This window comes from Centropristis striata, chromosome 1 (genome assembly GCF_030273125.1).
Source record: "Centropristis striata isolate RG_2023a ecotype Rhode Island chromosome 1, C.striata_1.0, whole genome shotgun sequence".
In the NCBI taxonomy this organism is placed as follows: domain Eukaryota; kingdom Metazoa; phylum Chordata; class Actinopteri; order Perciformes; family Serranidae; genus Centropristis; species Centropristis striata.
In genome coordinates, this window is record NC_081517.1 from 8,445,298 (window position 1) to 8,459,244 (window position 13,947).

Consider the following 13,947-nt stretch of genomic DNA (forward strand, 5'->3'; position numbering starts at 1 on the left):
TGATAACTGAGAAAACAGCACGAACAGCTAAATAAACATCATTAGTGTTCAGTTTCAGTCACTTGCTGACTATTTAAGAAAAAAAAGGAGAATACATTTAATAGCTACTTCCATTTATAAATCACACCAAGCAACATTTTCTGCATTTTATATTGTGTAAAAAAGTTTTCCTCATGGCACATACCAGACAGCAGATACTGATACGCCTTTGATAGGCCAATATCGTCCGATAATATCTATCAACAAGATATATCTGTCCGCTCCAGTATCCTCCCCTCCAAAAAAAAAAATGCACCCAGTAAATAAATAAAAAGACGCTGAATAAATTGCCAGTGTCCCCCTAAAAGTCACATTTTTTCAGCTCAGTGTTCAGCTCATCTGCAGTGTGGCTGCCAGCTGAGTTGCTGCTAATGTTTGCTCAGCTTGTTCCTCTGAAAAATTGAGATCCTGAGGGTCAGTAGGTTTTTAACAGGAATTGAATTATCTGCAGAGGTCTCCTCTTCTCCAAAACAAATGAATCTGCTGATTTAAACTGGTAAAAACACAGAGTAAAGCAGCTTCACCTTAAAAATCAGTGTTATTCCTATTTCCTAACGTTTGCTCAGCTGGTTTCTCCTTTAACTTAAAATCTAGACGTTCAATAACTAAAATCCTTCTTCTGGTTAAAAACAACCAAGATCTAAAAACTGTGTTGTAAAAATGTGGCTTAAAACTGGATAAAGAGTCAATTGATGCATGTGCAGAGGGAGACTGACAAGGACCGCATCCTTGAATAAAATTTCAAATTTTGCATTGATATAATCATAGATATAGTGGTTTGTCTGCATTTTAATGTGGACATGTTACCAATTATACTTTAAAGTCTTTCTTTAAAGGCATACTATGCAGGAGTTGTCACTCCCACTTGCTTTTAAACACAACATTTAAAGTAAACCCCTCCAACTTTGAATCCCTCAGATTCACTCTCTTTTTAGGAACAAGCTTTATCCGTTTGGCATACTGACTTGCTATAATTGCGTTGTTTTTGCCTCTGTGTGGGCCATTTTCCTAAATTCCTCCTGGATTAAATTTATGCTTGCACATACATGGTGGGCTACACATCCAGTGCCCGAGGGGCTGATATCCAGAAGTGTCCCAAACTCAGCAAAATAGGAAGAAAACAATAAAATACAGGCAGAGAGAAGTGTCTCTGAGAGGGATCAGTTTTTAGCACTCTATGCAGGGAAATCTTGCATATTATACCTTTAAAGACATAACATTGAGGCTCAATTCACCCAAATTACAACAGAGTGTATTTTCCCACTCACACTCAAACGGCATTTAGACATGCAGATCACAGACGTCTTCAACCTCTGACACGCTGGAGGGGAAATTAGTTTTGTTTTTTGTGCTCAAAGCATTAAAAAAAAGAAGAGCTTCCATGTGCTAGAGTGTGCACATTTTTTTAAATACATTAACAAGCTTTCGGTCATAGACCTTAAGGCCTACAACAAAAAAGATGAATGCACTGTGGTGTATTTATACATCCAGGTAATTAGCCCAGAGGCAACACATCTGTCTGTCCCTTACATAAGATCACACCAGGGGTATTGTAGTCACAAGGGGATTGTAGACTGCAAATATGGAGAATTAGTGATACAATGTATGAAAAGGAGAGTGAAACACACAACAGTTGCACACTACTTAAACAAGCTGTGAAAAACGTCAGGCAAATGCTGCACAACACCAGTTTCAAAAATAAAAATTGTGTCGAATATGAACATAACCTTCAAGTCAAACTCCTTATGCTAGCCTAAAGGTTGAGGTGTCAACAATTGACAGTTGATCCAAGAAACATTTCTCTCCCATCTAACCTTTGGTGCAGATCTCCTCCTTTTTGCTTGAAATTTCCCTGAAATGTGAGCGGAGATGTTAGACTAGAGATGCGAGGGTCAGGATGTGAACATGCATGAAAGTTTAATAGGATATTTTCACAACGTTCGTAGTATCACATGTATAAAAAGAGACTTAAGAATAAATGTAAGATAAAGTTCATGTGAAAATATTGACAAGCAGCATGTCTTGACAAAGACCCAGGATAAACAGCACACCTTTTTTTTTTTAAAGTAAGACCTTGCCCTTGAGGATTTCAAGGTGTTAATTTCCCAGATGTGAAGAGTTTAAAGGGGTACTCCATAAAATTGCACTTCCATAAAATTGGGGGACTCACTTCAGAGAAACATAAAACTGGATGGAAAAAAATCAAAGCAGCAGATGCCAAGATATCCTGACTAAATCCCTGTTATGCTCCCAAAACACAACATGTTTGTGCACATGCTTTCCATGAAAGAAAAAATGACATCACAGTGACATCATCAGGGGTTATTTTCCCAGGCTCCTCCGGTGTTAGAAGACATTTTCACATGCTGAGTCGTGCTCTCAGCGATAAGTGACCTTGATGTGTAAAAATTGGTTAAGTAACAGAGGAAATACACATCAAATTTTAATGGGAACTCGGTAATAAATTCTAATTGTACTTGGCACACTTCCCATACTAAAGAAAGTGAGTAGAAATTATTCAGTGTGTTCTTACATGCACTGGGGATCCTTGGCCAAAATGCGGAAAATCACAGCTCCAGATAAGTGTAATTCTTTTTTTTACTGCTGAGCCATTTTCAGCCAGTCTGAAAGTTTCCTTGCAGCCCACATTATCTATATAAGCACACCGCAGGACAACTAGATTGGATTCACTATATCAGTCTCCAGTGGAACATGAATTTGTTGTAATTGTGATGACAAGTGAACTGCTCGTGCTAGATTAGTGTTTGTTGTTATGTCATTGGAGCATTCCTCCCGAGCTGCTTGCTAATGAATTCCGCTGAAATCTTACTCCCGCTTCACTCCACGCCCCTACCCCCCAACACACACACACACACACACACACACACACACACACACACACACACACACACACAGATATCCCTGTTCTAATAAAAGAACTCCCCTTCTGCACAAAAGCATCCCAACTGCACAGTTGCTTCCATGTTATTGAATTTTGTCTCCCAGAAATGAAATGAAGGTGCTCTCTGTTACCGAGCAGAAAATATATTGAATGACACAATGTCTGCAGAAGTGCATGCAGCATACACATTCATCTATTTATGCATGTATGATTTTTTCATCATCTCCTCTCTGCATCTCTGCAGGTGGGTGCACGGGACACCATGCATTACCGCTGCCAGGTGAAGTCCCAGTAGAGTCCTCAGTATGCCCGTACTGCATCTACTACAACCAACTGAGTGACAGTGAAATTGTTAATGAGCAGCCTGAAGAGCAGAATCATGGTTACAGCAACTCGTTCCATGGAAACAGCCCGTGTCATAGTAACAGCCCATGTCACTGTAGCAGCCCGTGTCGTGGTGATGCACAGGTGTCCGAGCCAAAGAAAAGGCTGTGCCTGCGTTGCTGGGCGGGACTTCAAACTAAACTGGAACTCATTGTTGGCAGCAGATACTTCAGCAGAGGAATCATGATTGCCATCCTTATTAACACTCTGTCAATGGGCATAGAGTACCACGAACAGGTACGTCCGTGTGTTAGTGTGAGACGCTGCATGTTTGTGTATGCACTTGCATAGCTGAGTGCGTGCCCCCTCGCAGATTGGCTGTGACTACGGTTTGATTGAAAATGGATGTGCTAATCACTGTGTGTGGTGGAGTCAATAAACTTACCCTCCAATCAACACTTACAGCACCAAGCATATGGGATCATGAAGTGTGTGTGTGTGTGTGTGTGTGTATGTATCAGGAGGTGGAGAAACTCATAAGACCTGAAGTGTTAATTAAAGCGTGACCCTGGGACAGGAGAGCGAGAGAGAGAGAGTGAGCGAGTGGGAAAGAGTGAGAGAAAGCGAGCGAAAGAGAGCGGATGGAGGAATGAGGAGGAGGAGGAGGAGGACAGATCTGACATTGTGATTGGCTGAAAGGCAGTGGGAGACTGTGGGAGACGGAGGAAGATTGCGTTTGGCCCATTTCCTGAACAATATGACAGATCTGGATGGCCTTGACTTCTTGAATAACTAATGTTTAAGGATCAGGACAGCTTTATTTCATCCTTTTTTTATCATCAACAAATCCTTTTGAATAGACCAAAACCAACAATGAAAGTGTATGAATGAATAAAGTGATGTCTGAATACGTTGCCAAAGGCCAATACAGCTTTTTTTTCTCTCTGCCATAGAAATCGATTGTCATCTAAAAACTATTAAGCACAAACAAAGAGCCATACAATTTCATTGGACTACATTCCCTCATTTCAGTGAGCGTGAACTGTGCAGTTTAGTCTGAAACACCTTAGAGATTTGTTATTTTGATCTCTGGAGAGTAGCTCTGTGTCAGGGAAATGTCACTGAGCATGCTCAGCGACACAGTTTCTTGTTTACACTGCTTTGTTGGTTTGATGAGCGGGGAGAAATAAATCACAATGTTTGTATTCACTGTAATGAAGACAAGCCACCTACATGGTGGTTCTTTTATGTGTTTTTAATCCCATAGTCTTTATTCGACAAGATCTCTACGGCACCGCAGCATAAGATTTATTAGACTGTGGATTTGTGGATAATGTACCACCTCTTCTTCTCATTTGTTGATCATTTAAAAAGCAAAAAAAGCTTTTTTAAGTCAGTGGTTCTCAGCCTTTTTCTGTCATGCTCCTGTTGGAAATCAAAGAGCCTTTCATGTCCCTCAACCTCCTGCAAGCAAATTAAAATGCTAAAAAAACTCAATAATGACGCTACAAAAAGGTTACTGACAAAAAGGGCAAATGTACTGATATTTTATTTAAAAATCTAGAACTTAATGCACTTGTTTGACAGTGAACCTGAGCTGCTTCTTCTTTTTTATCTTCTTCTGATCTTGATAATCTCGTGTCAGAACTCTCCTGACATCAATCAGATTAACTCAACCTTAGATGTGCTTCAAAATATTTTCCTTCCAGTCATGAATGTCAAGTCAAGTCAATTTTATTTGTATCACCCAATGTTAAAACCCACAATGGGCCTTGAGGGGTTTGTGTCCGTCCTGCAATGCCTCTACACAGAGCTGACCCTTGACTTTCTGGGGCTCTAGGCAAGATTTGTTTTTGTTTTGTAACATGTTGCTTCTTCACATGGCACTGAATAAACTTGTGTATTGTAAACATTTCTTTAAGCACACATAAAGAGTGTCCTATTAGCCAGTGGTGGAACGTAACTAAGTACATTTACTCAATTAGTGTTAGTCTTTACTTGAGTATTTCCATTTTATGTAACTTTAAACTTCTACTCCAGAACATTTGAGGCAATATTGTACTTTTTACTCCACTACATTTAGCTGACAGCTTTGGTTACTTTGCAGGTCGAGATTTAACATAAAAACTGATCAATTAGACATTTTTCTCATTAAACCTCATAACAGTATATTAACCCTCTATGGTACGGTGTTGCCCTCAGGCAACATACCCATTTTTGGCCTGTCAAATTTCTACAATGCATGTTTTTGAGTGAAGCAATACTTTAAAAAAGAGGGAAGAGTATAGGGAACCAACAGCAATCCTTTAATTTGTCATATGACCTCCAGGAGGCCATATTCAAACCCTATTTTGCAGACTTTTCCAAAGGAAACAGCGTTGCCATTTTGCACCACAAAAAATCACTCAAAACGTAATTTCGTGGCCCTTTTCCATCAGGAAAAAATATATATTCCTACTGATAGGTGAGTAAACCTTCATTTTTGATAGTTTCATACACTTAGACTGTTGAAAACAATCATTTCAAAATTAATTTAAAAAAATGTCTTTTTCACTTGTGCAGCCTTATGGTACAATGTTGCCTACGGGCAAGATTATGTTTATTTAGTCCATTTTTAAGACACTCCAAACATTTTATTTTCCTAACTAGCATCATAATGCGTACCGTAGAGGGTTAAGTACTTAAATGGAGCCCGATCTTTATCAAATTAAAATGCTGTTTACATAAATGCATCAGTCCAAATAATCTAATAATATATTTAAAATATGTACTGGAATCTGATGGGTCAGTTCTGCATAATGAGTAGTTTTACTTTTGATACGTTAAGTGCATTTAGATACTGATACTTTTGTACTTTTACGTTTTGAATTTTATGACTTTTACTTGTCGTGGAGTCATTTTACAGTATGGTATAATACTTTTACTTAAGTAAGAGATCTGAATATGTTTTCCATCACTGCCATTAGCAACAACACTATCTTTAAATATACTTCAGTAAAATACAGTATTTGTCTATAGTATTGAACTTGTCGTATTTGAAATACGATTTTGAGAGAAAAAGTTGAAATTACAACAAGTTGAAAATATATATATTTTTGGTAAAGTTGGAAGTATATTCACAGATTTGTGTCGATAAGTCATCAAGGTCACATTGTTTTCAGAGAAACGTCTATCTGAACAGTCTGCAAGCTGCAACCAGATTTTCACCAATGTCATAAAATGAGCAATAACCACAATATTTAATGGTGTAGCAGTACTTAAATCCCCTGACACATAAATTAGCTGTTCTTGGTAGTAGCTACCATAACTATTGTTTTGGGGAAAATCTGCTTTTATGCAATTTATGTGAATTTTTTTGACATATTGTATTATATTATAGATTATATACGCATTTTCTTGACATTGTATTTCGACGTTATTCGCATCATTTCGACTTTTTTCTCGAACTTAATAATGATTCATTTTTTTCTCCTACTTGGCCCTAATCCTCTTCTTTACAATCTACGGTTGCTCATAAAGTTTGAATAAAATATATTTTATATATATATATATATATATATATATATATATATATATATATATTTTTTTTTTTTTTACCTCTTTCCATGAAGTGATTGTAACAAAATGATTTATTCTTGAAAGATAAAGTGTATATCTATTCAAAACTTTATTCATCAATCTCTTCCAAACATATCACAATGAAAATGAAACCACAATTAACAGAGGATTGTGTCTGAAAACAAAATTATTCCAACTTCATAGGTGACCCTGTCGTAGTAGTTGATGTTTGTTTCTTCCACTTTGTAAAATGTTTCTACTCAATGTGTCGTTTCAAATTAGTCGATGATATGTCTGACATTCAGGCTGTTTTTTTTGCATAAAAATGTGAGATTTATTCAGTTGGAATCGGTACTGATTTGATCATGAAACTCCTTCAAATATTCATGTGAACTGGCACCAGCTGGGTTGTCTGAATTACCAGTTGAAGTTGGCACGAAAAGGCTGTCACTTTCTGTTTAGGAAGTTTTAAGAAGTTCTCATGCTCATGAAAAGAAATTCAAGGGGGCCCTTAGCAACTGCTTATATTACTTAATAGGTAGGGCTCTGCAGCCCCACGAGGAGCCTTTGCTGCAGTTTGAGAACCACTGCTTTAAGTAATATCAATAATATTAATAATACAAGTGTATTCACTCCTTTTACGCCATGAATTTTGGGTAAAAACACGTCTGATTTTGCATCCTGGAGCAGCTTCTCTCTCCACATCTTCAACTCCATCCACATAAAGCTCCACTGTAGCCTTGAGTAGCAGAATTTCCTTACATGTTGACTCGACTGCTCTCCTCACTGCCAGTCTGTCTGTTTGTGTTTATTTGTTCATTTTTTTCTCTCTGCCTGTCTGCATCAATCTTTCTCTCTGTTTTCCCTCCACAAACACTGCCTCTGTCTCTTCAGCCGCAGGAGCTGACAGATGTTTTGGAGATCAGTAACATGGTTTTCACAAGTCTGTTCAGTCTCGAGATGCTGCTGAAGCTCATGGCTCTCGGGCTCTTTGGCTACATCAAGAACCCCTACAACGGCTTCGACAGCATCATTGTCATCATCAGGTGGGGCTCTCTGGGGGGGCGGGGTGTGGTGGTGGGGGGTGGGCGGTGGGTTGACGGTAAATTTACCCCAAAATGGGAAATCTGTTTTTGTAGATATTTGTCTTGTCAGTGGGATATCCTCCCTGTGAGTCAGCGCTGCAGTCAGTGGGGCCTTAATATTACTTCAGGCCCTGAGGCTACGGATGTTCTGGAGGCCATTCTCTCCCTTAACAATATGCCAGTAAGGACAGATATTAAATGGAGTGCCCTTCTAATCTGTAAATGGAATATAAAGCTCAAAAAGACAATCAGCAAAGCACTCCAGCAAACATCACAAGCAAAATGTATGTCATATTGTTTTCCTGAATTGTCTTACAGCTTTTAGGCAAAAATATGTTTTTTTACTGTATGTTTGCCGATATTGAGTAATAGATATATGAGATATTAGAACAAATTGACCCCTGCACTGCACACTGTTATGGCTTGGTTGATGTGTAGTGCTGTCCATGGTGCTGATCATACAAACGGCATTATGTTGCAGTTTTAGTCACTTTGTTTTGTACTAATAACTGACTTAGGCCTTAAACTGTTTGTGTATGAATTGTTGGTTTAATAGTTAGAGATTACATAACTAAAGCCTTAGACTTATTCTTTGCTGTTCTATAGAAATCCCTATTCCATTAAAAAACAGCGATGGGAATAGAGAACTGGTTCCAGTTGAGAGCCGGTTACCATCATCTATCACAGATACTGCCATGAATAATTAATAAAACATAAAATGCTAAAATGTGAATATACTTTGTGGCCCACTTTGCCCACAAATGCCAGTTAAGCCGGCTGTCAAATCAAAAGCACATTTTTATGTAATTTGTCATTGGTGTAGGCCCAAAGCAATTTGTATTTTTCAATTGTAAAAATGTGTAGATTATATATGGCAAAAAAAATGTTTTTCAAACATTTTAGTCCACTAATATGTGGAGAATAGCGGCACCCTAACCTCTTAATTTAGCCAACTTCAAGTCTAGTTTTTAATTTTCCTTGTGAGGCTAAAGCTTGCAGTTCCAAATCTCCTTAGATATTTCTTCGGTTTCCAGCCCCTCATCTGCATTCTGACAAAATCATTTAAATAAATGCTCTATATGACCTATTCATAATGTTAATTTAGACTTATTAGGCTGTTTTATGTCCATTCTAAGGCTCAAAATAAGGTTTATGGCTCCATTCCATTTTGCTCTTATTTTGACCAACAATGGTTCTTCTGTTAGTAAAGGTGGCCGACCCCTGAGCTAGTACAATGAACTGGCAAAACCAGAAATCAACCAATCTCTAATTGCAATCAATAAAATCTTGCCAATTCCCAGTCCTAATTTTAAGAAAAGACTTTGAATGTCAGGATCGCCAATAAAAACAAAAAGCCCGTCCAAAGACTTTCCCCTTGCTGAAACCTCTTTTCTCTTCTCAAATATTATAATATACACACATACACCCAGTAACACTTAAGCCCTGGAAAACCTGTTATGGATTTAAAAAATAAAATGCTAAAATGTGTATATACTTTGACGACTGTAAATATACCTTGGTGGCATTCCCAGGTATTGTCTGTGAGTGAAAAACTCTGTAAATTCAAGTTGGATTAGGCGGCTTGATGCCGGTGGTACAGTTTGCTGGTTTAGGCTACTTTTTATTTTGCCAGAACGTGTCATAATGACAAATGCCAGTTGAGCCGGTTGGCATTAAATCAAACCAGTTTCAGCTAGTACACCAGAATGGCAGAACCAGAAATCAACCCATCTCTAATTGGAATCAATAAAATCTTGCCAATTCCCATCCCTAATTAAAAAAAATGACTTTGATGGTCAGGATCGCCTATAAAAACAAAATGCCTGGCCAAAGACTTTCCCCTGGCTGGGATGAGTGCACAGTCTCTCTCTCTGCTCAAATATCATAATATACACGTTTTTTTTAAAGCTTGTGTGCTCCTTGGCCCCCCGGTACTTACTTAAGCCCTGGAAAACCCTAAATTAAGGCACGATTGACTGCAGTTACATCTCTCAAACTGTCACAGTGGCTCTGGCTCTGGCAGTGAAGCCATGTGGTGGAGCCATGTAGTCCACGGGGCCTGTATTCACTCCATTATGTAGTACTACAAGCTAAATTATGTATCTGTGCTTGAAGGGCTCTGCTTGTTTACTGTGCCAGTGCACACTGCTCTCCTCTTTTATTGGCTGATAAGTAGTGAACAGCATTGGCCCATTTCCTCTTTCAGTTGCCACATTGTCACAAAAAAATTATGACTTAGCACTTTCCCTACCTGGAAGAGAGACTTGTGAGTCATTCTAATGCGGACTTGAAAAGCAGCTGAGGTGAAGCACACTTTGGTTCCTTTGGTTGCTTTTTTTTTTTAAAGCAATTTATTTATTAACATTTTTTCATACAGTTTACAGCGTCAGTAATGGCAGTAGAACTTCAAATTCCACCCAAACCCCACCCCCCTCCCAAATCAGGCCCCAAAGGCCAACTCTTGCCTTAATCCCTAATAATAATAATAATGAAAAATAAATAAATAAAATGATAATAACAATAAAAAGGATCATAATAACAGTAATAGTAAAGTAGATGATAGATTAATACAATACTTTTTTTTTTCGTTTATTTTGGTTGAAAGGACGCTACTCTTTATAGAAGCGATGTTTGCCTGGATTCATGATGTCCAGGATTACAATCAATGATACTGGTTAAAGCTGTATTGTTTTTTGTTTTTTTTGTATTTTATTTGTTTTCTGATCAAATGCATTTGACCAGTTATTCCTAAACATTTAATCCAAATGGCTATAATTCAATGGTTTGATTCTACAAACTGTCTTTTAAATTTGTGCTGCATTTTGTAATGAACTTTTGTGCTGCACTTTTCTAATGTATTTTGGAATGTGTTTTTACTGTTAAAGTTGTTGTAGGACTGTTGAGTATTACCTGTTGGAATGTGGACCCCAGGAAGACTAGCGAACTGCCACGGCACAAGCTAATGGGGATCCTTTAATAAAACATAAAAACATAAAACAATACAGAAGTAAATAATAGAAAAATAAATTAAAACCATAAAAAATATAAAGAAAGTTCAAAGTTCAAAGCACAGTAAATTACATTCAACAAAGGTCATGATATTGGCTTGGTCTTACAGGTGTGGTAACAACCAACAACTACCGCTACACCATTGACAGTACTCAACTAGTTAACTCCAGATATGTTCCTTTGGTTGCTTTAATGTGAATGTAACTTTGTGTCTGCTTGTCATTGTTGTGTGTTTCAGTGTGTGGGAGATTGTGGGTGAGGCCGAGGGAGGCTTGTCGGTGCTGCGTACCTTCAGACTGCTGAGAGTTTTGAAGCTGGTTCGCTTCCTTCCGGCCCTGAGGAGGCAGCTGGTGGTGCTGATGAAGACTATGGACAATGTGGCCACGTTCTGCATGTTACTAATGCTCTTTATATTCATATTCAGGTATATTCTTCTATATCTTTCTCTAAAGGCCATCCTGCAGGCTGAGACAAGCCAAACTGTTTTTTTTCTCAGCTTTAATTACACCTTACAGAAAAACCTAATCATTACTTCTGACCTTTTTCTTACTCTGTTTTACAACATATTACCACATGCATCATCACCTTTAACACGTACACAGTTATTACTCACACAGGCAGCAATACATATCCATATTAAATTACCATGTAATGAAAGTAATGCATTTTTTATCGTTTTGTTTGTGTGTTGCAGTATCTTGGGAATGCATTTGTTCGGCTGCAAATTTGGTTTGCGACAAGACAGCGGAGACACTTTACCTGACAGGAAAAACTTTGACTCTCTGCTGTGGGCGACTGTCACTGTGTTTCAGGTTAGACAAACACTCCAACATGCACTCGCTCTCTCACAAATATCAACATACAGATGCAGTGTTAGAAGGAGTATTCACATCATTTACTTAACCCACTGAGGCCTAAAACGCCTGTAAAACCTCTGGGCGATTTTAAAATAATAGATTTTTCAGCCTCTGTAGCAGATAGAAATGAAATTCAAAAAGTATTTGAGAGCTAATACAAATACTACAAAACGACGTATCCGCTTTCCAGGCTTCAATGGGTTAAGTAAAAGTACCAATAACACACTGTTAGAATACTCCACTACAACAAAAATTCCTGCAGGTAAAGGGTTACCAAAATCCCCCAAATCTTCTATCCTGATGCAGATAATTTCATATCTTGAGATTAATTAAAGAATCAATTAAAGAAAAGAAATATAGGATTTCGGGGGGGGGGGGGATTAAAAGCACACATCTGTGTCTGTTATTAATTTAGATGATTGTAATAAATATTGATATATGATTTCATCACGATATGATCCATTTGAAAGATGTTAAATTATCCCACACATCTGTGTCTGTTATTATTAATTTAGATGATTGTAATAAATATTTATATATGATTTCATCACGATATGATCTATTTGAAAGATGTTAAATCATCATATGGATGGATGATACAGCTCTTAATTTAATTAAAATTATGTTGGGTATTATATACTTAAAGTATAAAAAGTAATCATTGTGCAGGGAAATGTATTTGTGATTTATGTTTTAGATTAATATTACTGCTGCAATAATGTGTATGTTGCATTTTTCTTGATGCTGTAGATGTTTAAGGTTGTGCTAATTTGACCTGTTTTATATAATGTTGGGTAGTTTAATCTTCAGCAATGCACCACATTATGTAAAATCATCATTTGTTTGTTGCTTCTCTGTCCTGTGAGAGCCACAAAGCTCTGAAAAGTCAATTTTTCACAAGCGTAGAGTAGAAAAACAGCCGTTTTCAGCTTTGTGAGGATGCATTTTCTAGCTGATCTGGGAGGGATCTTAAAGAGTTTATTTGACTCAAGAAGTAGGAGAAATTTCTCAGAACATAAAGGAACACTTTATCCTTCAGTTCATCACAAACCTTCAACACACACACATCTGCAGATACATGAAATGCAGTGAGTAGAAGTATAAAATTGCATAAAATGTAAATATTCAAGTACAATTACCTCAAATTAGCAATTAAGTAAATGTACAGTCATGAAAAACATTATTAGACCACCCTTGTTTTCTCTAATATCTTGTTCATTTTAATGCCTGGTACAACTAAAGGGACATTTATAAAATGAATGAAAATATAATGAAAACAACAAAAAATAGCTCATAAGAGTTTAATTTAAGAGCTGATATCTAGCCATTTTCATGGTTTTCTTGATAATGATTATGGTTATTATCAAGAGAACCATGGAAAATGACTAGATATCTGTTATATTTGTTGTTATCATTATATTTGTCCAAACAAATGTACCTTTAGTTGTAACCAGGCATTAAAATGAACAAGCAATTGAAGAAAACAATGCTCTAATAATTGTTTACATAACTGTATAAAAATACACTTCAACAACTGTCCAGATGTGTACTCACGCACGCACTTATACACTGAAATATTTAATGAAGAGGAATCTCCCCATCGATGAATTGCTGTTAAATTTGATTTGAGAATTAATTGGGATGAGATTCTTACAGCAGCTGCTGCTGTCACCTGTATAGTCACCCTGGCGGCATTCTCCGTTATTTCATTTGCTCCAATTTGGGGAGTGCTCACACTCGATATTTCAACAAAATACAAAAACTCTCCCAGTGGGCAGGTAAGATGCGCTTCACAAGCAGAGTGGGAGGAAGAGTAATGAAACAAGCACTCCACAGGAGCTCATTTAACACTGATGAGCATCATTACCGTTCAACTGACAATGAGATATTAAAGAAGAAATCCTCCCGAGTTATTCTTCTTCTTATACTTACGACAGGTTGCATTTCTGGTCCTTTTTTATGTTTGTTTCACATACGTTCCTCCTCCCTTCTGCAGATCCTCACCCAGGAGGACTGGAACGCGGTGCTCTATAACGGGATGGCCTCCACCACGCCGCTGGCTGCCCTCTATTTCGTCGCCCTGATGACCTTTGGAAACTACGTCCTCTTCAACCTGCTCGTAGCCATTTTGGTTGAGGGCTTTCAGGCCGAAGTAAGGGCAAAGCTGCAGTTT

General features: G+C 37.7%; 1 protein-coding gene across 1 annotated transcript in view; it reads left to right on the forward strand.

Moving 5' to 3' along the window:
* Positions 1-13,947, forward strand: part of LOC131968445 (voltage-dependent T-type calcium channel subunit alpha-1I-like) — a 76,908-nt gene that overhangs the window by 23,492 nt on the left and 39,469 nt on the right. Inside the window, exons 9-13 of the mRNA XM_059329330.1 lie at positions 3,186-3,562; positions 7,718-7,869; positions 11,156-11,341; positions 11,612-11,729; positions 13,771-13,926. Of these exons, the coding sequence (XP_059185313.1) occupies positions 3,186-3,562; positions 7,718-7,869; positions 11,156-11,341; positions 11,612-11,729; positions 13,771-13,926 (989 nt within the window). The remainder of the gene's footprint in view (positions 1-3,185; positions 3,563-7,717; positions 7,870-11,155; positions 11,342-11,611; positions 11,730-13,770; positions 13,927-13,947) is intronic.